The following is a 23,862-nucleotide window of genomic DNA, read 5'->3' as shown; positions in this document are numbered from 1 at the left end:
ATATTAACCTAATTAACTAAAGACTTAATATAATAATAAGAAAATAGAATAATAAGTAAAAACTAATAAGCTAGCCCTTTAGGCCTAGTAGTTTAGCTCGTTACGTAACTATTAAGAGCTTAGCCTCGTAGCCTAAGGCTAAGCTATAGGGCTTATAAGGCCCTAGTACCTATTACTATAATATTACGGCCTCTTATTAAAGTTATAATTAGTTTAAAAAAAAAAGCTAAGAAAATACGGCTCTAAAGAAAAAAAAAAGAATTGTTTAAAAAGTTACTAAAGAGCTCTTTTTTATATTAAGCTCTTAATACGTAATTACTAGTTTTAAGAAATTAACTAAATAATAAAAGGAATTATTAATAAATAATAATTACCTAATTATAATTAAGCTATAAAAAAGACTACCTAAAAAATATAAAATAGGGTATTAAAAAGCTATAAAAAAAGATCTTTAAAATATTTAACCTTACTAAGTACGAGTAATAAGTAAGTATTTTTAATAAGTCTTTAACGTTTACGATTTTATAAAAAAGAGAGCTTAACTTTACTAATTATACTTAATAACTTATATAGCTCCTCTACGAGCTACTTAGTATTTATATTTAATTATTCTTATAAAATACTACCCTAAAAGAGATAAGTTAAAAAAAGAAGTTATTTGAAAATTATAGAGAGTACGAGGTTTAGGAAGTTAGAAATATATAAAATAGTAAATATTAATAATTAATAAAGATCCCGGGATTAATTATTATATTATCCTATAGTAATATAAACGTTTATTATTATTATTATTAAAAAAAGAAATTACTGAAACTTATTTTTTTATATTAAATAAAAAAAAGGATCTTAATAAGTATAATAACTAGCGATTTAAAAAATAATAGTAATTATTAAAAATAATAAAAACGAGAGTAGTAATAAAAACAAAAAAAGCGGGAATCTCTTAAACTTTAATAAATTCGTTAAGTAGTAAAAGTACGGATTTATTATAACTAGTACGCAAATTAAATATACTTTTATTAAAATTAAATACGCTAGTAATTACTAATATAAGTATAAACTAGAGCACGACCCTTAGTAAGTTAGGGTAAAGAAAAAGAGGACAGAACCCGATTTTAAATAAAATCCTAATCCTTTATAAATAAATAAATATTAACCCGGACTATTAAAGGACGTAAATATATAAAATCGTAAATTAGCTTAATAATAAGTGAATTAACGTAATATTAATCTATTTAACTAAGGTTTATAAAAGAAGGGGGCTATAAGAATAACCCCTAATTTATAAAATCGTAAACGATTTTATTTACTAACTAGATAAATAGTTTATAAGTATAAGCTTAGGAATTATAAAAATAGTTAATAAATTCTTCTACAAGCAAGGGGTATTATTAGCGTAATTATAGTTACGAAAACTATATGAAATCTTAGTAATAACGATTATAAAAGAGGAATTCGTACTATAAAACTAAGTATAAATTAATAGGGTATATAATCGCTTTAATAAATTTAAAAAAGAAGTAAACGACGCAGATTTCTTTTTTATAATTACTAATAGTAATTTATTATTATAAAAGGATATATAAAGGTAAAATATAGTACTAAAAGTACGATAATTAATAATTTTACTTATTTCGATCTATAGCTCGTTATTATTACTAATACGAAATTCGGTACTAATTAGTTAATATAAAAAGAAGTAAACGACCCGAAATTATTAATAATACGTAGCGATATAAGGATCGTATATAAATATTAAAAATATAATAATAAATATCCCCCTAATAAAGTATAATAAATTTAAAATACGGCTAGTAATAAGACGTTAATAACTTAGTAATTAGTATACGGATCGTATTATAAGAGAACTTTTTAAAAAGTAAAGCCCTTATAAAAGACTTTATAAACTTTAATTTTATAATATACTTATACCTATATTATAACCTCGCTAGTTAAATACTTATAACCTAATTCTTTATAATTTTAAAGCTTTTATTTTTATAAAGTAACTAATATAAATAATAATAAATTATAAAAATAAACGGAACGTTAATAAAACGACGCTTAGTTATTAATAAAAAGCTATTAATACTAATGAGTTATAACTATTTAAAGTTAACTATTTAACCTTATTCTATCTAAAAAAACGAGCTTATTATAGGGCGAGTCCTACTTAAATATTAATATTTATAAAAAAGCTAAATAAAAAGAATAATCGGAGTAGATTACCCTTACGGGCTAATTACTTTATTAATACCCTAAAGACCCTATTTATTATAAACGGGGCGTTTATTAATAACTAATTACTAAACGTACGAAGTTAAAATATATATAAAAGCGTAGGTGATATTAAAATAGCTAGTTCAGTAGACTTTATAAGCTTAATAATAACCTATTTCTATAAAATAATAAAAATAATAGTTAAAAATTAAAACTAAGAATAGTATTAATATAAAAAGCTTATTTAATAGCTTACTAAGCGGCTAGCGACGTATTTAAGTTAATAAGAATATAAAAAGCCTCTTTTTTATAATTATAAACTAATTAAAAAAAAGTCTATAAGTACTTAAGTAATAGACTAAATTATTATTATAAAAGTAAGTAATAAGCTTTATATAGAAAGTACTATAGAATAGTATATTAAATAGGCCCTATTTAAAATATCCTTATTATTATAAATATAATAATATAACTATAAAAAAAGCTTCTAAGATCCCCTCTCTTAGGGCGACTTTTTAATATTTATTTATTAATAATATATAAACCCCGAGACTTAAGAACGGGAATATTATAAAAAACTAAAAACGAAGAAGCTAAAAAAGAGCTAAACCCCTATTTAGTTCCTTATTAAGTAATTAGTAATCTATTATAACTTAGGTATAAAAAATATAGAAAATTCGAAAATAGAAATATATTAGTTGTTTTTTAAACTACTATTTTAGTTATAGGACGATCTAATTTATTATAAAGTTTTGATTAAAAGAGTACGTAATATAGCTTACGAAACTAATAAATTATAATCGTTAAATTAATAAAAGGGCGGCGACTAGTTATAAAAAAATAATAAAAAGAGGCTATATTTATTATTAAAATAACCGCATTAAATATCCCCCTTTTATAAAAAAAAGAATAGGGAGAGCTCTAAGGGGCTAAGCTTTAAAAACTCGCTAAGAATAATATTATAAAAGCTATATAATAAGAGTACTCGCACCGAGCTATTATAAAAGCGTCGTAATAATAATATTAAATACTTTATATATAATAAAATAAGTTATATATTTAATAAGTACTAAAGAAATAAGTTAAGAAGTAGGGGTAATAATAAGCCGACGTACCCCTAATTAAAGCTAACGTTAATAACTATTTAATAAGTTATTACTAAGCTAAGAATTATAAAAGTTAACTTATTAAAAAAATAAATAAATATAGGTAATATATTTAATACGCTTATATTAAGTATTAAGAGGGTATTAATAAGAATAATTATAAAGGGTAGGGTAATAATTCTATAAAGTATTACTAAAAAGCTAATAAAAATTAATATAAATATATATTCTAAAATAAATATTTTTAATACTAAGCTTATAACCTACTTAGGATTAACCCTAGCTACTACTATAGCTCCCTTATTAAAGGACTTTTAAAGTAAAGCTATAAATTAAAAAAAAGCTTACTAATTAACGCTCTTCCTTATTAACTATTATAAGTAACTAAAAAAGATTTAATAACTATTTACCGTAGTTAATAAAAGAAAAAATAGTAAACCTCTTATTATTATGATTATTAATAAGCTAAGAGGGTATTTATATTAATATAATAACGAATATATAGTTATATAAGCTTATTTTAGTTACTAAACTAAAAGTAATAGTTCGTAATATCGTTAAGAATTATAAAAGGGTATATATATTATATGTTACTGTTATAAAAAGTATTATAGGGGTAATAAAAACTAAATTACGAGGGGGTCTATTACTAGAACTTTAATTAAAAATAAAGACGTTTAATAAATAATTAGTAAAAGGACCGTAGTTATATAGTAAGGTAAAATACTTAATTAACTTAGTTCTAAGTACTAAACTACTATATAATCCTATTTATTTATTAAATAAAAAATAATTTAATGAGCTTCGTATATATATTATTAAGAACTTAGTAAACGGTTATATTATACTTTTAGTTAGTAAAGCTAGAGTACTAATCCTCTTTATATTAAAAAAGAACGGCACACTATGCCTTTATATAAACTATTATAAGCTAAATAAAATAATTATAAAAAATCGATACTTATTACTACTTATTAACGAGCTCTTAAATAGGCTTCGTAAAGTAAAATAGATCTTAAAAATAGATATTAAGGATACCTATTATTATATCTAAATTAAAAAAAAACCTAATAAAGAATAGCATTCCGGAGCTAATACGGTTATTTTAATTATATTATTATACCTTTCAGGCTAATAAACGTACCCATAACATTCTAAATATATATTTACTAAGCGCTTATTAACTTACTAAATACTTATTATATAGTATATATAAACAATTTAATAATCTATTTAATAATAAAAGAATAGCATATAGAGGATATTAAAAAGGTTTTTTAATATTTACGGTTATACGGGCTTTTTATTAAACTATTAAAATACTCGTTCTATTAAAAAAGGGTTAAGTTCCTAACTTATATTATTATATTAAAAAGAATTAAGATTAACGTATTATAAATATGAACGATTACTAATTAAAAAGCGCTAGAGTTTATTAAGGATATTTAAATATTCTTAGGGTTTTATAATTTTTATTAAAAATTTATTACTAAATACTCGGGTATTGTTATACCGATAATAGTATTACTAAAAATAAAAAAGAGGTAAATAAGGGACTTTTAGTAAACTAAGAAAATAAACGAGGTATTTAATTAGCTAAAAATCGCTTTTACTTTAATAACCGTATTTATATATTAAAACTTATAATATATTATATAAGTAAAAACCGACGCTTTAATTAAAATTATTATAATAATTTTATTATAATAAGTTAATAAAGAATAATAACCCGTTACTTATTAATTATAAAAACTTACGGATATAGAGTAGTAATAAGTTATAGGCTAATAAGAACTACTTATTATAATAAAAGGGTTAGAGTATTAAGCTTATTATTTTTAGGGCCTTTTATAAAAATTTATAGTTTTAATAAATTACTAAGTACTTAAAAAAGTAATTAGTATATTAGCGCGGGATTTTTAAAAAAAGCTTATAAAATAAGTATATAAACTATTAATATTTAACTTTAACTTAGAATACTAATTAAAAACAACGAACCTAGCGGACGGTTTATTTAAAAAGCTAACCTATATAAAAAGGGAAGTACTTTATAAAAACGTCTTCCCTATACTAGTTTAAAAACTACGTCTTATTAACGAACTACTATTTAATATTTAATAAAGGATAATTAGTTTAAAAAGATAAATAATATTACTAAAGTATATATTTAAATAATTAAGGCCTCCTTTTATAATCCTAGCTAAATATTAGCTAGTTCTAAAAATAAAGAATCCTTTTTCTTTATATTAATAATATATTATGGAGCGTATTAATAAAATAATAATAATTATTATTATAATAACTTAAAATAAAAAAGTAAAAAAGTCATTAATAAACGCTCGTTAACGGTTTAATAAAAATAAAAAGGAGTTAAATAGAGCTAGGGTTATTATATTAAAATAGTATATTTTATACCCCGTTATAAAGGAGCTTATAAAAAGTAAAACGGTATTCACTTCTTATTTCTTATTAAAAACTAAGGAGCTCGTTGAAAAATTATAAATTAAAAACGAGTTCTATATATTATAATTAATAAGAGTTTATATTATGGCTAATAAGCTAAGAATATATTTACTTAATAAATAGGGTATATTATTTTTTAAAACAAAACTCGTTATTCCTTAAGTAAAGTCTTTTTAAATAGAGATCTTTTATTAATATTATAATAATTATGAAATAAGTTATATAAGAGCTATAGAAACTCTTAAGCTAATTTAAAAAAAGTTTTATTAAAAGAATATTTAATAAAATATTTAAAAATATGTTAAAAACTATAAGTATTATTTAAGAATTATAACCTTAAGATATAAGCCGTATAGGTAGCTATAGTTACTATTATTACTTTTATATCTATTTTAAAAAATATTTATAAACTTTATTATAGGGCTATTACTAAGTACTTATGATAACGGTATAGAGTATAATAATATTTAAATTATTATTTATTATATAATAAAGTTCGTAAAGTTCTTACTTATTATTAAAATACTTAATATAATATAGATATTAAATATCTTATATTAAGAAGTTAAATATAAGTTCGGTACGCTAAAAAGTATTATTATAAATAGAAATAAGCTTTTTATAAATATATTTCAAAAAGAGGTTATTAAAAAATGGGTAATATATTACTAATTATTTACTATATATTACTTATAAACGGATAGTTAAATAGAGCGGACTTATTAAATATTAAAAAAGTATTTAACGATCTATACTAAGGGCTTACTAAATAGGTAAGTAGCGTAATTAGAAAAGGCTAAGTTTATATATAATAATAACTAATATTTTATTATAAAAGTATCCTTATATATAATATTATATAGTTACTACCCTAAGTATATTAAATATATATTTAAGTATAAGGTTATAATTTAAGAAGTTAAAAAAAAGGTTTAAAAAATTAGGGAAATTAGGGCCTAAGCTATACGAGCATAGACATAAGCCTCTAAGAGCTAAATAGCTTATTATAATAAAAAACATACCCTAAAAAAGTTTAATTATAAAAAGGTCATTAGCTTATTAATAAAAAATATACGATTTAAAAATAATAAACTAATACTAAGATATATTAAAATAATAATAACTAAAAGGGTAAAAAAATAGGCTTACTAAGTATATTTACTAAAGTAGTATTAAAGAATATATAATATTTTCCTAGTTTCTTAGCTTAAGCTATAAAGAAATTACTAAATAGTGGGTAGTTAAATAACAAATCTCTTAGAGTTAAAAGATAAATAAAACGTTTAAAAAGTTAAAAAAATCGTCGTAATATAAAATAAGGGAGGAAACTTATAATATTTCGTTAAATAAGCTAAGTAGCTTACTAAATGTAATACGTAAAAACTTATTAAATATTTTAAAAAAGTAATAAAAGTAGTTAATAAATTCGAACGTTATAAAGAAAGGGTATATATAAAATAGGATGATAAACGTTAAGTTTATAATAAAAAGTTACTAAAAATAAGTTAATTAATAATATATTATAAAACCCTTTTTATTTAGCTGAGCGTAATTTTTAAAAAAAAGATATAGTATTATAACCCTTAGTAATATATTACTAAGAAATTACTAAAATCTAGCTATATAAGAGGAGTAACCTACGTAATATTAATAATAATAATAGCGGCTCTAGTATATATTTTTAAAGCTTAATAATTAATAATAATAATCCGCTTAATAAGCAAAAAGTAGGGAAGCTTCGTACGTATACTTAGCTAATTACTTAAAATAAGGCTATTAACCTTATTAATATTATAATAAGTAAAAAAGAAGTAGTCGAAGTTATATAAAGTATTATATATATTAATAATAGTAGTTCGTAAAGTGTTTATTACTTAGTTATTATTAAAAATTATAATAAAAAATATAATAAGAGCTATAATAAGAAGTATAACGGGAGCTATAATAAAAAGTATAATAAGAGCTATAATAAAAGGTATAATAAGAGCTATAATAAAAAATATAATAAGAGCTATAATAAAAAGCGGAATAAAAAATAAAATAAGGGGTATAACGTTATTATTATTAATAATAAGTTAGGGATAGGGGACGTTATTTAAAGTAACGCTCTTATAATCTTAATTAAGCTAAGGGACCTTAGTAATATTAATATTTATAAAGAACTTATTAACGTCGAACTATTTATTATAATTTATAGCTTTAATTTTAATATCAATAATAGCTTTATTAAGCTATTATAAAGCTTTTATTTAAAGCGAGAGGAGCGTAATACTAACTTTATTAAAATTTAAAATAATATAATTAAGGGCTAAAGTACCCTTATTTATATTAAAAAGAGCGTTATAAGTAAGGGTTAGCGAGTTATTAATATTAAAGTAGCGGCGCTTATTATAATACTAAAAAAGAGAATTTTCTAAGTTATTACTAAGCTTTTTAAATTTAGTATTCTTATACTAAGACTTATTAAACTTAAACTTAAAGTCGTCCCGCTTATTATTATTATTAAGAATATAATTAGTAATAAGAGTACGTTTTTTAATAAGAGTCCGAGTTTTAAAATTATAAAAAATAAGGGTAGCGCTATATATAATAATAATATAAATAAGTACTTTATTTATTAAGAACTTAATAACGTATTTATAAAAAATTAAAAAATAAAAAACTCCTAAATATATATAATAATAACGCCCTTAGGAGTCTCTTTATAATACTAAGCTAGAGTATTAAGGTTATTTTATAAAATAGTTATATAGTTATTATTACGAAAATAAACTAACTAGAGGTAATTAAGGTAGAAAATAATCTTAGTCTTATTATTAATATTAAAAATACTAGCCTAAAAAAAAAATCTAAATTAATAAAAAGAAAGTTTACTAAACGATCGCTAACGACTTATTATAATCGAGATTAATAAGTTTAAATACTCGTAGTTAATAGCGAGCTCTTAAAAAGTAGCTTATTTAAAATAAACTTTTTTTATTTTATTACCCTTTAATAGGTTAGTAATATAAGTAGTAACCTTTTCTTATATATTAATAATATAATTAAAAATGTAAAAAACGTAACTACGTTTATAAAAATTAAAACTACCTTATTCTTTAGTATTATAAAACTTTATAAAAGTATTTTAAATAAATTAAATAGTAATATATAGCTCCTTAGGAACCTAAGAAATATCGTTAGCTAATATTTTAATAACGGATTAGCGAGGACTTAATAACTTATAATAGAATATTTCTTTTTATTAATTTAATAAATAATATACTTAGTAATATAAGCGCTAGTAATATAAACGAGCTTATTAATATTACGATATAAGCTAGCTAAGTAGCGTATATAAAGAGTACTACTACGGAGACTATAAAAGCCCTTTTTAAAATTTTATTTTATATTAAGTATATTTTAAATATATAAAATAGTAAATATTTTAATAAATACTTAGTAATAGTATAATAAGAGAGTCGTAATTAAAAAACGATACGGAATTAGAATATTACGAAAAGAAAAGTATAGTTATATAAAAAAGAATTCGCAAAATAGTTACTAAATAAAAAGAGAAAAGAAAAAGTAAATACGTAACTAATAATAAAGAAATTTTTTTTTACTATACTTAATAGCTTAGTAATAATAATAACCGCGAGGTTAAGTAAGCTTTTATATATTATAATAGTTAGAATACTTTATTATAAATATATATTACTAACTTAATAACTAGTTAGCGCGCTATTACTAAATAATAATAATAAAGTATTTATTAAATAAAAAAATAAGAATAATACTTTATCCTTAAATAAAAAAGGATATTATTAACGCCTTACGGAATTTATTATAAATAACGACGTTAATAGTTTTATTATTAATATTAAAAAAAGATATTACGTAATAACTTTAGGGACTAAAGTTATATAAAGGGGGAGTAATTATAATAAATTCGGGATATAATTAGTAATAGGACGCTAATAACTTAATAATTAGTATACGGATCGTATTATAAAAAAGCTTTTTAAAACATAAAGCCCTTATAAAGGACTTTATAAGCTTTAGTTTTATAATATACTTATACTTATATTATAACCTCGCTAGTTAAGTACTTATAGCCTAATCTTTTATATAAAGTGATCTGCCGGGGCTATATTATATATTACGTGTTAAGGAAAACTAGGTATAATGCGCTCTATATCTAATTACTAATTAAAATAATAATTAACTAACTTAACTATTATCTCCCTTTTATTAATAGCTCCTAACTTTTTACTACTTACTTATAGGGCGAGCTTTATTTATTTTAATACGTATAGGACCTCCTAGTACTAGCTTATATAAGTAGTTAGGTCTAGTATAATCTATTTTTTTATATAGGTATTATTATTACCCGGGGGGTCCCGTAGGAGCTGTTTAAAGCACTAGCTTATTAACCTAACCCTATATATTTCTAACCCGTTTATTATAATTATTATAATTAAGCTAGTATTAATATACTAAATCTTAACGTCTATATTAGCCTAGTTATTTATAACGTTCGTATTATTATTTAACTAAATTCCGTACTACTAAAAAGTACTTTACTAATCTTTAAGTATACTTATATTAGTTACGATAGCTATAGTATTAAGCTAGCCGAGGGCGCTTAGTCTAAGAGGGGTAGACTTATTAATAAGTATTTTTAGGTTCTCGTCGAGGTAATATTTTAACTAGCTAACTTCTTAACTAATTATTTAACTAGCTATTTAGATAATAGTTTATATATTAATAAGTTTATTTAGTAGATTTATTTAGTAAATTTATTTAGTTTAAATAGAGAGTAGCTTTAGGTAATATTAAAAATAATAAGGATAAAAAGAATCTTTACGAGCTTTAGTACGGTAAAAGAGTAGTAAATATTAGCCTATTTAGCCCTTTTTTTAAAAACCTCTACGTCGCTATTAAAGTTTAAAACCTCTGTAGTTAAGGAAGGCCGCTTCTAACTATTATAGCCGATTATTACGGCTAACTATTATAACTAACCTTTATTATTAACCTTTTTAACCGGCGCTATTACTAAAGAGGGTAGCTTACTTATCCTAAATTAAATAGCAGTTTTCGTATTAAAATTACTATATTACGTTAAGCGCGTACTTAAGATATATTATACGTATTATATAGTTAAAAAGTATACTATATTATATAATTTCCCTTAAAAGCGTAATCCCGTTAAGGTCGATCTTTTATACTTATAAAGCCGGAAAAAAACCACTATATAATAATAAATATAAAGTAATTTATAAACCTTAAAAAGATCTTTATAAAAAAGGAATTGTACTCTAAGGGGAAGTATAAGGTCTTATAAAAAACCCTAATAATATTTTATAATTATTATAAAAAAGTTAAAATTAGGGAATATTAATACTATTTAATAATTAATATTATACTCGTAAGTAAAGCCTCTAATTATTATTATAAAGCGGTACGTAATCTCGATTAAAACGACTTTTTTAATATTATTAATATAATCCGAAGCTACTTCGAGACCTATAATAAGAACCTAGAGCTCCTATTTAAGCTACGAGCGATTTTTTATATATTTATAACTAGGATAATAGAGGGTAAATTACAAATAGAGATCCTTGAAAAGCTTATTAATTAACTTAATAAGTTAGTAAAAACCTAACTAAATAAGGAAACTAACGAGTAAAAAGTTGAATATTTTTATATTATAATTTAGTATATATTAAAAATAAAAATAACCTTATATTAAGTACTTAAAAACTACAAAACGCTCTACTTAAGGCTAAGATCTAGCTTTAATATTAAAATAAAAATACTGCGCTAAACTTATTTCTAAATATATAACGGCCCTTATTAATAATATTAAGTTAATTAAAAAAAAAAAAAAAAGAGGCTAGATACGGTAATTACTAATAAAGAAGCCTAGATTTATTAAATAGGCTAAGATTTAACTTATAAATAGAGTAATAAAAAAGTAATATTATATTTATAAAAAAGTAATATTATATTTATAAAAAAGATAAATATTAATTAAGTAATTACTCTAAAAAAGAGCGTATTAAATTATATAAATAGTATAAAACATCGAGGGTAATAAATAGTAAAACTAGCCCTTATTAATTTAACTAATTCCTTATTATATATAAGGGTAAATCTAGGGGTACGGAACTTAGTAATAGTAACTAAAGTAGTAGCCTAAAATATCCGCCCCCTATAAAGAGTTTAAAAAATAAAGAAGATCTTACCCCCTATATTAATAAATTAAATTATAATAAAGTTAATAATATTAACTACTCTTTCTTTACCCCGTTAGCCTCTAGAAAATATATAAAGCTAAATAAATAAAAAGTAATAAAAGCTCTTAATAAATAGGCTTTTATTTATAAATAATAAGAAAAGGTCCCTTAAATAACGTATATAGAGGCGGCTAAAAAAGTAAATTTAATAAGACTAAAGCCTATTCTCTTAATACTTAAAAAAAAGATATTACCTCTCTTAATATTTAAAAAAAAAGAATATAATACTAAATAAATCTAAGAGTAGCTAAAAGGGTCCTTTTTATATTATTTAAATTATTTAAATACTAAGCTCGTATAAGTATTTTATATAAGTAAAAAGTACGGCTTAAATAATTTTTATAAAATTATCTTAAATACTAAAGTATTATAATAGTTAATAAGAAAGAAAAAGTAATTCTAAGCGCTATAAAAGATTATATAGTAGTTTTTTTCCGGCTTTATAAGTATAAAAGATCGACCTTAATAGAATTACGCTTTTAAAAGAAATTATATAATACGGTATACTCTTTAACTATATAATACGCACAATATACCTTAAGTACGCGCTTAATATAATATAATAATTTTAATATAAAAACCGCTATATAACTCGGGATAGGTAAGCTACCCTCTTTAGCTACTTACTAATAATAAGCTAAGTAATATACTTACGTAGTAGCGCTAGTTAGAAAAGTTAATAATAGAGGTTAGCTATAATAATTAACTATAATAGTTAGCCGTAATAATTAAAAATAGCCTTCCTTAATTATAGAGGTTCTAAACTTTAATAATAATATAGAGGTTTTTAAAAAAAGGGCTAAATAAGCTAATATTTACTACTTTTTAGAGCTCGTAAAGATTCTTTTTATCCTTATCGCTTCTAATATTATTTAAAACTACTTTTTATTTAAACTAAATAAATCTACTAAATAAATTTATTAAATAAGCTTATTAATATATAAACTACTACTCTATTCTTAGTATATAGTTAGTAATTAATAAGTTAAAAATACCCGTTAATAAGTCTACCCCTCTTAGGCTAGGCGCCCTTAGCTAGCTTAACGCTATAATTATTATAATTAATATAAGTATACCCGAGGATTAGTAAAGTACTTTTTAATAATACGGAATTTAGCTAGGTAATAATACGAACGTTATAAATAACTAGGCTAGTACGGACGTTAAGATTTAGTATATTAATATTAACTTAGAAATTATATTTTATAAAACTAAAAATCCCTTTAATACGGGCTATATTATAAACGTAAGGGAATATATAAGGGGCCCCTTAACTCTTAATAAGAAAGAGTATATAATACGGGATTTAGTTATTTATGCGGGCTAGTACTAGGAGGTTTTATATATATTGAAGTAGGTATAGCTCGCCCTTTAGATAGTTAGAATTTAAAGGACTTTATGCGGGGGAAAGTCGGGAGCTATTTTAATTAATAATTGAGTATAGAGCGTAATATACCTAGTTTTCCTTAATACGTAATATATAGTACGGCCCCGGCAGATTACTCTATCGGGGGGCTATAAAAGATTATATTAATAATACTTAATATATTAATAACGGGTATTATAAGAATTAGCTTCGGCCTAGGTAAGGAAATCGTTACCCTAAGTACGGTAGAAGTAGACACGTATTTTAAAATAATAACTTCCTATATTTTACCTATTAATACCCTATTTCTCTTATATTTAAAAAATATAAATCGACTAAGTATTATATTTAATAATACGAAGAACAAAATCTCTAGTAGTAAGTATTTTAAAATAGTTAAATAATAATAGGGGTATATATTTATAAAGCTTATTAATAATACGAAGTTAATTAATTATTTAATAAAAAGTAAGCTTAGATAACTATATTAGAAATTTAGGTACCCGTTAGTTACGAGGCTATATAACTTCTTAAAATACTTAAATAATAATAATATTAAAATAGGGGCGCTAAAGTAATTAATAAAAATATACTATTAATACTAAATAAATACGCAGAGCCTACGTAAATTTAAATTTAAATTACGTAATAAGCTTAACTTTAATTAGGAAATCGTTGTTAATATCTTCTATTTAAATAGTCGGCTAGTCCTATATATAATTAATATAGCTATATCTTTTTAAGTAGGGTAATTCTTTTAGGATTTATAAATAAAAATAATATAAGTAGCCCTATAAAAAGGATAGATCGATATATACTAAGGACTACTAAATAGTATTAAAACCGACGCTAATATTAGTTTTAAATCGGTAAAATTTAAAGAAAATATAACGGCTTATAGTATATAGCTAAAAGTCGTACTTATTAAAGCGTACTATAATATTAAAAAAGTAAAAAGGGTATATTAATAATTAAAAAGGGCGTTTAGAATTATTAAAAAAGAAAATCCGGATTTTATTAATAATAAATACTTTTAAATAATACTTAAATACTATAATAATACTATAGAGCTTAATAGGCTTATATTAACGCTATTAATATTTAGGGTATACTTAAGAACGACCTTAGCCTTATTATTATTACTAAATATAAGCTAACGAGCCTAAGTAATTAAAAAAATAATACGGGTACTATATAAGGTAAATATAAAAAAGTAAGTTAATAAAGTAATTACTATGCGCAATAGGCCCGATATAGGGGTTAATTTAGATATATTATTAAATTCGGATATTTAAGTATAATATAAAACTACTTAATAATAGGCTAGGCTATATAAATCAATCTTTATTAATAAACGCTCTTACGTAGTTATAAAGGATCGTAACTAGCCCCTCGAAGTATTAATTATAGTAATTAGACTATATTATATAGATCTTAGCGAAATAATTTTTAATTTATAAAAAGAAAGAGCTAGGGGAAACTATATAACCTATAATAAAGAAATAGGAAATTATCTTTAACGAGATCGTTATAATAATATTAATAAAAAAATAAAAAAAGGAAATTACTACAAGGGTACTAATATTAATAATAAGACGCTATAAAAAACTACGATAATAAGCCCTAACGTAATAATTTATTATTAATAACGAGGTAATTAATATTCTTTATATAATAAAAGAGAAAGCCGATTTCGAACTAGTAATTAAATTACATAAAAAAAGTATAATTATAACTATTAAAAAGCTATATAAAAGATTAGATCTTATTAAAATAAATACTTTTTATAATCGAGGGGTTTATTAATTTATCTTTTATAACCTAGAGAAATATATAAACTTCTATATATTTAAATCGTAAATAGTTCGTAAAATGAAAGAAAAAAGAATACCCTAGTTATATAAGAAGTTTAAATACGTAATTTAGGGGTACGGCGATGTTAAAAAAGCGACGCTACTTATATAATTGCTTATTATATAATACTATAGCTAACGATTAATAATAATATTAATAATACTACTATAGAAGAAGGGATATAAGATTTAGAGCTATAATATTACCTAGGTATATACCTAATTAATTATAGGGCTTATAAAGAAAATCCTAGCCTATTTACTAAAAGGAATAGCTAATGAGTACTTAGAAAATACGATTATTAAAGTACTTAAGTTACTATATAGGCTCGTAGAATTAGGTACTTATTAATAAGCTACTTATTATAACTTTTATATTAATTGATTATTAATAATTATATCTACGTATAACCCGTACTTATTAGTTTCTAAATATAAAAATAATTAATTTAAGATCATTAGAATATAAACTAATAATATGTTAGGCCTATTTAATATTAATTTTATAAAAAAGGAAAATAAAGAGTTTTAAAAAGCGGGCTTTATAACAAAACTAAAAGAAGTCCTTATAATAAATACCCCCCTAATATCTAATAGTAGGATTCTTATTATTAAAAAGGAAACCGTCGTTTTTTAATGAAAAGAATAGGGTAAAAATATTAACCTTATTAATTTAAATATAATTAACGTTAAGAAGTAATATAAGGCTAAGCTTATATAAGGGGTATATATTATAAGTATTTATTAACTTAAAGCGATTTTTAATTACGTTAAAGTAGCGTAAGCTACGGATCTAATTAAATAAAATATTAAAATACTTAATAAGCGGCTTAAATAATAATAAATAAATCTTAACCGAGGCTTCGTTTATTACCTAATTAACTTAGTAATTAATAAGCTCTATGTCTTTATTAATAAGTTATTCATAAATAATAATAACCTTATTTTATAATTAAAATATATTATTATCCTAGTTAACGAGAGTATAAATAAAAGTAAGTTTACTATATATAATAATATAATCTATTACTTATTAACTAAAAATAAATAAGTAACGAGGAGTATATTTATATTAAAAATTTATAATATAATTAACGGCGTTAATCTTTCTTATATAATTTTAATAATACTAAAGAAAATTATTAATTAACTTAACTTTTTACTTATTCTAATAGTTATTTATATTAATTTTTATTTATTATATAAATACTTCGTTAAATTAGGGATAATAAAAAAAAAGAGGCTTATAATTAATATTATAACCCTTAAGTAATTATATAAAAGGCATAAAATATTTAAAATCTATTAAATTAATAATAATAATAACCTCGCTAACGCTTTTATAAAAATAATACTTAATAAGGGGTTAAAGTAATTTATAAATAATAAAAAAGTTAATATATAAATAAAAAGATAAGTTATATAAAAAAAATAAAAAAAATAAAAAAAATAAACGACTTAATAAACGGGCCTAAGGTTAAATTATATTTCTAATTATAGTATTTAAATTAATAAAAAAAAGAGAAAGTTAGTATTAAATTAGAAATTTAATTTAACCGTAGTATATAGCTAACTATGTAGGGGCTAATTAGGGGCCCTATTTATAATTATTATAGCTAGTTTAACCTATAGTTAGAACCTCTTTTTTATACTTATTACGTAAATATTTATATATTTAATTAATCTCTTCATTAACTACGGTTCGAACTAACTACCTTATAATAGGGATACTAATAGGTGAACCTATTGAGGAACACGTTCGCGACGTCATCGACCTGTCCTTCCTGCCGTGGGATGTGTACCTTGGAAACGTCCAGGCTAACGATACGATGGCCCTGGACTGGCAGTCCATGACAAAGAACTACGCACCCTGGAATGACATGTCGGAGGCTGCAGACGGAACTCACTCTAATTACACTTTCGATGGCTTGCTCAACGGATGGATGCCTGCTTCTCGAAAGATTTACCGGGGCCTCGTTGACACAACCGACTGGGTTGATATCACTACATTCGCCGACGTCGACTCTCCAGATCCCGATATCGTTCACATTTGGTTCTCTATCAAGTATGTCAAGGGCGGAGTCCTGCGTGCACAGAAGTATGCTCTGGATTACAAGCAGTTCCTGCCCTTGAAGGCGCATCCTACTGCCGATGACTTTTACCCTGCTTTGATGCGGTTCGCCGACTACTGGGACTCGCACGTCAAAGACGAAATATCTTTGACTCTTCCGGATGAGAGTTGGTCGGATATTGGAAAACATGCCTTTGCTGTAGAGCTTGTTGGTCGCGCTGGAGGTGTCACTCCGAGGTACGGTGCCTTTGAACGCGACTATGGCGGATCAGAATATGACGGCTTCCAAGACATCATGACCATGTCGCTCACAGCTAACTTGGCCTGGGGACGATTTGCTCAGGCCAAGGCCATCCTTGAGAACTACATGGACTGGTATGTCTACGACAACGGAGCCATCAAGATGCGTGGGCCTGCCGTGCCCCAGTTCGGCATGTCACTTTCTTTGATCGCACGCTATGTCCAGTACACGGGCGACACTGCGTTTCCGGAGAAGTACAAGACGAAGATCCTCGCCTGGGCCAACATGCTCACCGCGCGCCAAGACGAGAACTTGAAGCTGCCTAAAGATGATCCATACTACGGCCTCATTTCTGGCTGGAGCGAATCTGATGCTGCACTGAGAAACGATGCATGGCGATTCGAGAAACCGTACTGGAACAATGCGGCGTTCGCTGCTCGCGGTCTTAAGGATCTTAGCAAGATTGAGACATTTGCCGACCATGCCAACGACTGGAACACTCGCGCTGAGCAGCTCATAAACCAGACATCCCTCAAATTGGACCAATGGATCCAAAGGAACTTCACACCTGCTTATGTTCCTGTCCTGCCGAATGAAACAACCCATGTTCTCGAGGACCTGGCCGAAAAGGGAGACGCATCCTCTCAGTGGTGGCCGCACCGGGTCTACTCGGAACTGCTTCAAGCATCAGTGCTCTCATCAAACCATACTGACATGGTGATTGACTCCATGCGCGCCTACGGAATTACTAGCGTGGGTGTCGTTGCCAACGTCACGCCCCTTAGGTCTGATACTCGCGACATCTTGGGCTTCATTTCATATGGCTACGCCCTTTCGTTGCTTGTCCAGGACCGCCTTGATGAGTTTGTGCTCTTCTTATACTCTCATCTGTATCATGTCTATAACAGGGGCTTATGGCTTGCGGCTGAAGTTGCCGGAACTGGAGGTGGTTCCAGCACATACTGCCAGCCTTCCCAGTTTACGGTCCCCGTCTTGCTTAGAGCAGCATTGTTATTCGATCACCCCGACAAGGATGCTTTGCTAGTTGGACGAGGCGTTCCGAGGAAATGGCTTAGCAAGGGTAAGGTCGGAGTACAGAGAGCCCCGACCAAATGGGGATCAGTCGACCTCGATATGCAGCTGGACGAGAAGGCGGCTACCATCACGACGGTTCTAGGTTTCAGTAAGGCGCCTCCAGCTGAAGTTTGGGTTAAGCTGCGGGTTCCAGAAGGGAGTCAACTCAAGAATGTCACCGTCGACGGTAGCGCGGCGGAGTAGAAGTGTCGGATTAGAAGTCCAATTCGACCGCGGCATATAGCCGACTGCGCAGGGGCCAATTAGGGGCCCTATTTACGATTATCGTAGCTAGCCTAACCTACGGTTAGAACCTCCTTTTTATACCTACGCAGATATTTATATAGTTTAATTAATCTCTTTGTTAACTATAGTTCGAACTAACTACTTTATAATAGGGATATTAATACTAATTAGTAATTAAATTCTACTATTATAGATTAGTAAGGTATCTCGCTATGTAGAAGAGACGACCTCTTAATACTATACGGGATAAGAGATTTATACTAATTAACCTTATAAAAGTAGACGAAAAAGGAGGCGATTCTTAAATATTATACGGAATTAAGTAATTATAGCCTTTTACTACTTATAAAAGGTCGACGTTTACTATATTAAACTATGTTAATTAATAGAACTACTTAAGTAACTAGCCTTTTACTATCGCCCTAAGTAGCTTTTTTATTAAACGACTTTTCCGTAGCCGGCCTGCGATTAGAAATTAACTAAGGAAGCTATTTAAAGATTATAAAGAGTACGAGGCTTAGGAGGCTAGAAGTGTACGGGATAGCGGAAATTAGTAACTAGTAAAGATCCTAAGACTAATTACTATATCTTCTTACGGTAATATAAACGTCTACCGCTACTATTATTAAAAGGAACTATTAAAACCTACCCTTTTTTACTAAACGAAAAAGAGGATCTTAGTAAGTACGATAGCTAGCGATTTAAAAAGGTAGTAGTAATTATTAAAAATAATAAAAACGAGAGTAGTAGCGAAACGGTAAGAGGAAGCGGGAATCTCTTAGACTTTAATAAATTCGTTAAGTAGTAAAAGCACGGATTTACTACGACCCGCGCGCGGATTAAATATACCCCTATTAAAATTAAATACGCTAGTAACTACTAATATAAGTATAAGCTAGAGCACGACCCTTAGTAAGTTAGGATAAGGAAGAAGAGGACGAAACCCGATCTTAAATAGAATCCTAATCCTTTATAAGTAAGTAAATATTAACCCGGACTATTAGGGGATATAAATATATAGAATCGTAAATTAGCCTAACGGCGAGCAAATTAATATAATATTAATCTATTTAACTAAGGTCTATAAGAAAAAGGGGCTATAGGGGTAACCTCTGTTCTACGAGATCGTAAACGACCTTAGCTACTAGCTAGATAAATAGTTCGCGAGCATAAACCTAGGAATTACGAAAGTAGTTAATAAATTCCTCTATAAGCGAGGGGTATTACTAGCGTAATTATAATCGCAAGAGCTATACGAAATACTAGTAGCAATAATTATAAAAGAGGAATTTATATTATAAAACTAGGTATAAGTTAATAGAGCGTATAATCGCTTTAACGAATTTAAAAAAAGGGTAAACGACTTAGATTTCCTCTTTATAATTACTAACGGAAATCTATTATTATAAAAGGATATACTGGGGTAAAATATAGTGCTAGAAGTACGATAATCGATAATTCTGCTTATTTCGATCTATAACTCGTTATTATTATTAATACGAAATTCGGCGCCGATTAGCTAATAAGAAAAGAGGTAGACGACCCGAAGTTACTAATAGTACGTAGCGACGTAAGGATTATATATAAATACTAAAAATCTAGTAGCGAATACGAGGTAATTTATAGACCTTAAAAAGATCTTCCTAAAAAAGAAATTATACTCTAGGGGGAAGTATAAGGTCTTATAAGAAACCCTAACGATATTTTATAATTATTACAAAAAAGTCGGAATTAAAGAATACTAGTACTATTTAGTAATTAATATCGTACTCGTAGGCAAAGCCTCTAATTATTACTATAAAGCGGTGCGTAATCTCGATCGAAACGACTTTCTTAGTATAATTAACGTAATCCGAAGCCGCTTTAAGACTTATAATAAGAACCTAGAGCTCCTATCTAAGCTACGAGCGATTTTTTTTATATTTATAGCTAGGATAATAAAGGGTAAATTGCGAGTAGAGATCCTCGAAGAGCTTATTAATCGAATTAATAAGCTAGTAAAAACCTAGTTAAATAAGGGGATAAACGAGCGGAAAGTCGGATATCTCTATACCGTAGTCTAGCGTATACTAAAAATAAAAATTACTTTATACTAAGTACCTAAAGACTACGAGACGCTTTACTCGAGGCTAAGATCTAGTTTTAATATTAAAATAAAAATACCGCGCTAAACCTACCTCTAAGTATACGACGGCCCTTACTAATAATATTAGGTCGATCGAATATATAATAAGAAAAGAAAAGAGGCTAGATACGGTAATTATTAATAAAGAGGCCTAGATTCGTTAAATAGGTAGAGATTTAACTTACGGGTAGGGTAATAAAAGAGGTAATACTATATTTATCAAAAAAATAGATATTAGTTAAGTAACTACTCCGAGGAAGAGCGTATTAAATCGTATAAATAGTATAAAAAGTCGAGGGTAGTAGATAGTAAAACTAGCCCTTATCGGTTTAACTAATTCTTTATTATATATAAGGGCAGATCCGGGGGCACGGAACTTAGTAACGGTAGCTAAAGTAGCGGCCTAAAATATATACCCCCTATAAAAGATTCGGAAAATAAAGAAAATCTTACCCCCTATACTAACGAATTAGATTATAACAAAATCGATAATATTAACTACTCTTTTTTTGCCCCGTTAGTTTCTAGAGGATATACGAGGCTAAACGAATAAAAAGTAATAAAAGCTCTTAATAAGTAAGCTTTTATTTACGGATAGTAAGGGAAGGTCCCTTAGATAACGGATATAGAGGCGGCCGAAAGGGCGAATTTAATAAGGCCAAAGCTTATTATTTTAATAATTAAAGAGAAGACGCTATCTCTTTTAATATTTAAAAAAAAGGAATATAGTACTAAGCATATCTAGGGGTAGCTAGAGGGGTCCTTTTTATACTACCTAGATCCCTCGAATACTAAGCTCGTATAAGTATTCTATACGAGCGAAAGGTACGGCCTAGACGATTTCTATAGGATTATCCTAGATACTAAGGTATCGTAATAATTAACTAGAGGAAAAGGGTAATTCTAAGCGCTATAGAAGATCGCGCTAATAATGCTTAATACGTTAACGGTAGGTATTACGAAGATTAGTTTTAGCCTAGGTAAGGAAATCGTCGCCCTAAGTATAATAAAAGTAAAAACATACTTTAAAACGATAACTTTCTATATTTTACTTATGAATACCCTATTTTTCTTATATTTAAAAAATATAGATCGACTAGGTATTATATTTAATAATACGAGGAATAGAATCTCTAGCGGTAAGTACTTCGAGATAGTCGAACGACGATAGGGGCATACGTTTATAAAGCTTATTAACGATACGAAGTCGATTAATTACCTAACGAAAAGTAAGCTTAAAAAACTATACTAGAGATTTGGGTACCCGTTAGTTACGAGGCTATATAACCTCTTAAAATAATTAGGTAATAATAGTATCGAAATAGGGGCGCTAGAGTAGTTAATAAAAGTATATTACTAATATTAAATAAATGCGCAGAGCCTATATAAATTTAAGTTTAAATTGCGTGATAAGCTTAACTTTAATTAGGAAATCGTTATTAATATTTTTTATTTAAATAGTCGGCTAGTACTATATATAATCGACGTAGCTATATTTTTTTAGGTAGGGTAATTCCTCTAGGATCTATAAGTAAAAATAGTATAGGTAGCCCTATGAAAAAGCTAAATCGATATATACTAAAGACCGCTAAATAGTATTAAAACCGACGCTAGTACTAGTTTTAAGTCGGTAGAATTTAAAGATAATACGACGGCCTATAGTATATAGCTAAAAGTCGTACCCGTTAAAGCGCACTATAGTATTAGAAAAGTAAAAAGGGCACACTAGTAATTAAAAAGGGCGTTTAGAATTATTAAAAAGGAAAATCCGGATTCTACTAACGATAAATACCTCTAGATAGTACTTAAATACTATAATAATACTATAGGGCCTAACGGACTTATACTAACGCTATTAGTATTTAGAGCATATTTAAGAACGACCTTAGCTTCGCTATCGTCGCTAGGCATAAGCTAACGAGCCCGGGTAGTTAAAAAAGTAATGCGGGTACTGCGCGAGGTAAGTATAAAAAAATAAGTTAATAAAGTAATTACTATGCGTAATAAGCTTAATATAGGGGATAATCTAGATATGCCGCTAAATTCGGATATACGAGTATAATACGAAATTACTTAATAGTAAACTAGGCTATATAAGTTAATTTCCGTTAACGAGCGCTCTTATATAGTCGTAAGAGATCATAACTAGCTACTCGAAGTATTAATTATAATAATTAGACCGTACTATATAGATCCTAACGAGGTAATTTTTAACTTATAAAAAAAAAAAGAGCTAGGGGAAACTATATAACCCGCGGCAGAGGCATAAGAAATTATCCTTAATAAAATCGTCGTAGTAGTACTAATAGACGACGAGGAAGAGGAAATTATTAAAAGGGCACTAATACTACCGGCGAGATATCGTAGAAGACTACGATAGCAAGCCCTAACGTAGTAATTTATTATTAGTAACGAAGTAATTAATACCTTTTATATAGTAAAAGAGAAAGCCGATTTCGAGCTAGCGGTTAAACTACGTAAAAAAGGCGTAATTATAACTATTAAAAAGCCGTATAAGGGATTAGATCTTATCGAAATAGACACTCTTTACGATCGAGGGGTCTATCGATTTATCTTATACGACTTAGAAAAATATATAAACCTCTATATATTTAAATTATAAATAGTTCGTAAAATTAAAAAGAAAGGAACACCCTAGCCGTATGAGAAGTTTAGATACGTAATTTAGGGGTACGGCGACGTTAAAAAGGCGACGCTACTTATATAATCGCCTATTATATAGCGCTATAGCTAACGATTAATAATAGTACTAATAGCATCGCTACGGAAGAAGGGATACGAGATTTAGAGCCGTA

The 23,862-nt window shown here is 26.4% G+C and overlaps 3 protein-coding genes across 3 annotated transcripts; all 3 read left to right on the top strand.

Annotated features, from left to right (window-relative positions):
- Positions 1 to 13,612: 13,612 nt before the first annotated feature.
- On the top strand, positions 13,613 to 13,840 carry CLUP02_12906 (uncharacterized protein; the record flags this gene model as incomplete). Its single annotated transcript, XM_049291864.1, has 1 exon — positions 13,613 to 13,840. A coding segment is annotated over one exon (228 nt), but the record flags the coding sequence as incomplete, so codon positions are not given.
- A 3,278-nt stretch (positions 13,841 to 17,118) lies between these two features.
- On the top strand, positions 17,119 to 18,879 carry CLUP02_12905 (uncharacterized protein; the record flags this gene model as incomplete). The annotated part of the gene is made up of 1 exon (XM_049291863.1): positions 17,119 to 18,879. The coding sequence occupies one exon, from the start codon at positions 17,119 to 17,121 to the stop codon at positions 18,877 to 18,879; it is 1,761 nt and encodes a 586-aa protein (XP_049149009.1).
- Positions 18,880 to 21,977: 3,098 nt separating this feature from the next.
- On the top strand, positions 21,978 to 22,217 carry CLUP02_12904 (uncharacterized protein; the record flags this gene model as incomplete). Its single annotated transcript, XM_049291862.1, has 1 exon — positions 21,978 to 22,217. The coding sequence occupies one exon, from the start codon at positions 21,978 to 21,980 to the stop codon at positions 22,215 to 22,217; it is 240 nt and encodes a 79-aa protein (XP_049149008.1).
- Positions 22,218 to 23,862: the final 1,645 nt, after the last annotated feature.

Source organism: Colletotrichum lupini, chromosome 6 (assembly GCF_023278565.1).
Source record: "Colletotrichum lupini chromosome 6, complete sequence".
NCBI lineage: Eukaryota > Fungi > Ascomycota > Sordariomycetes > Glomerellales > Glomerellaceae > Colletotrichum > Colletotrichum lupini.
This window is presented reverse-complemented; position numbering and strand designations above follow the sequence as displayed.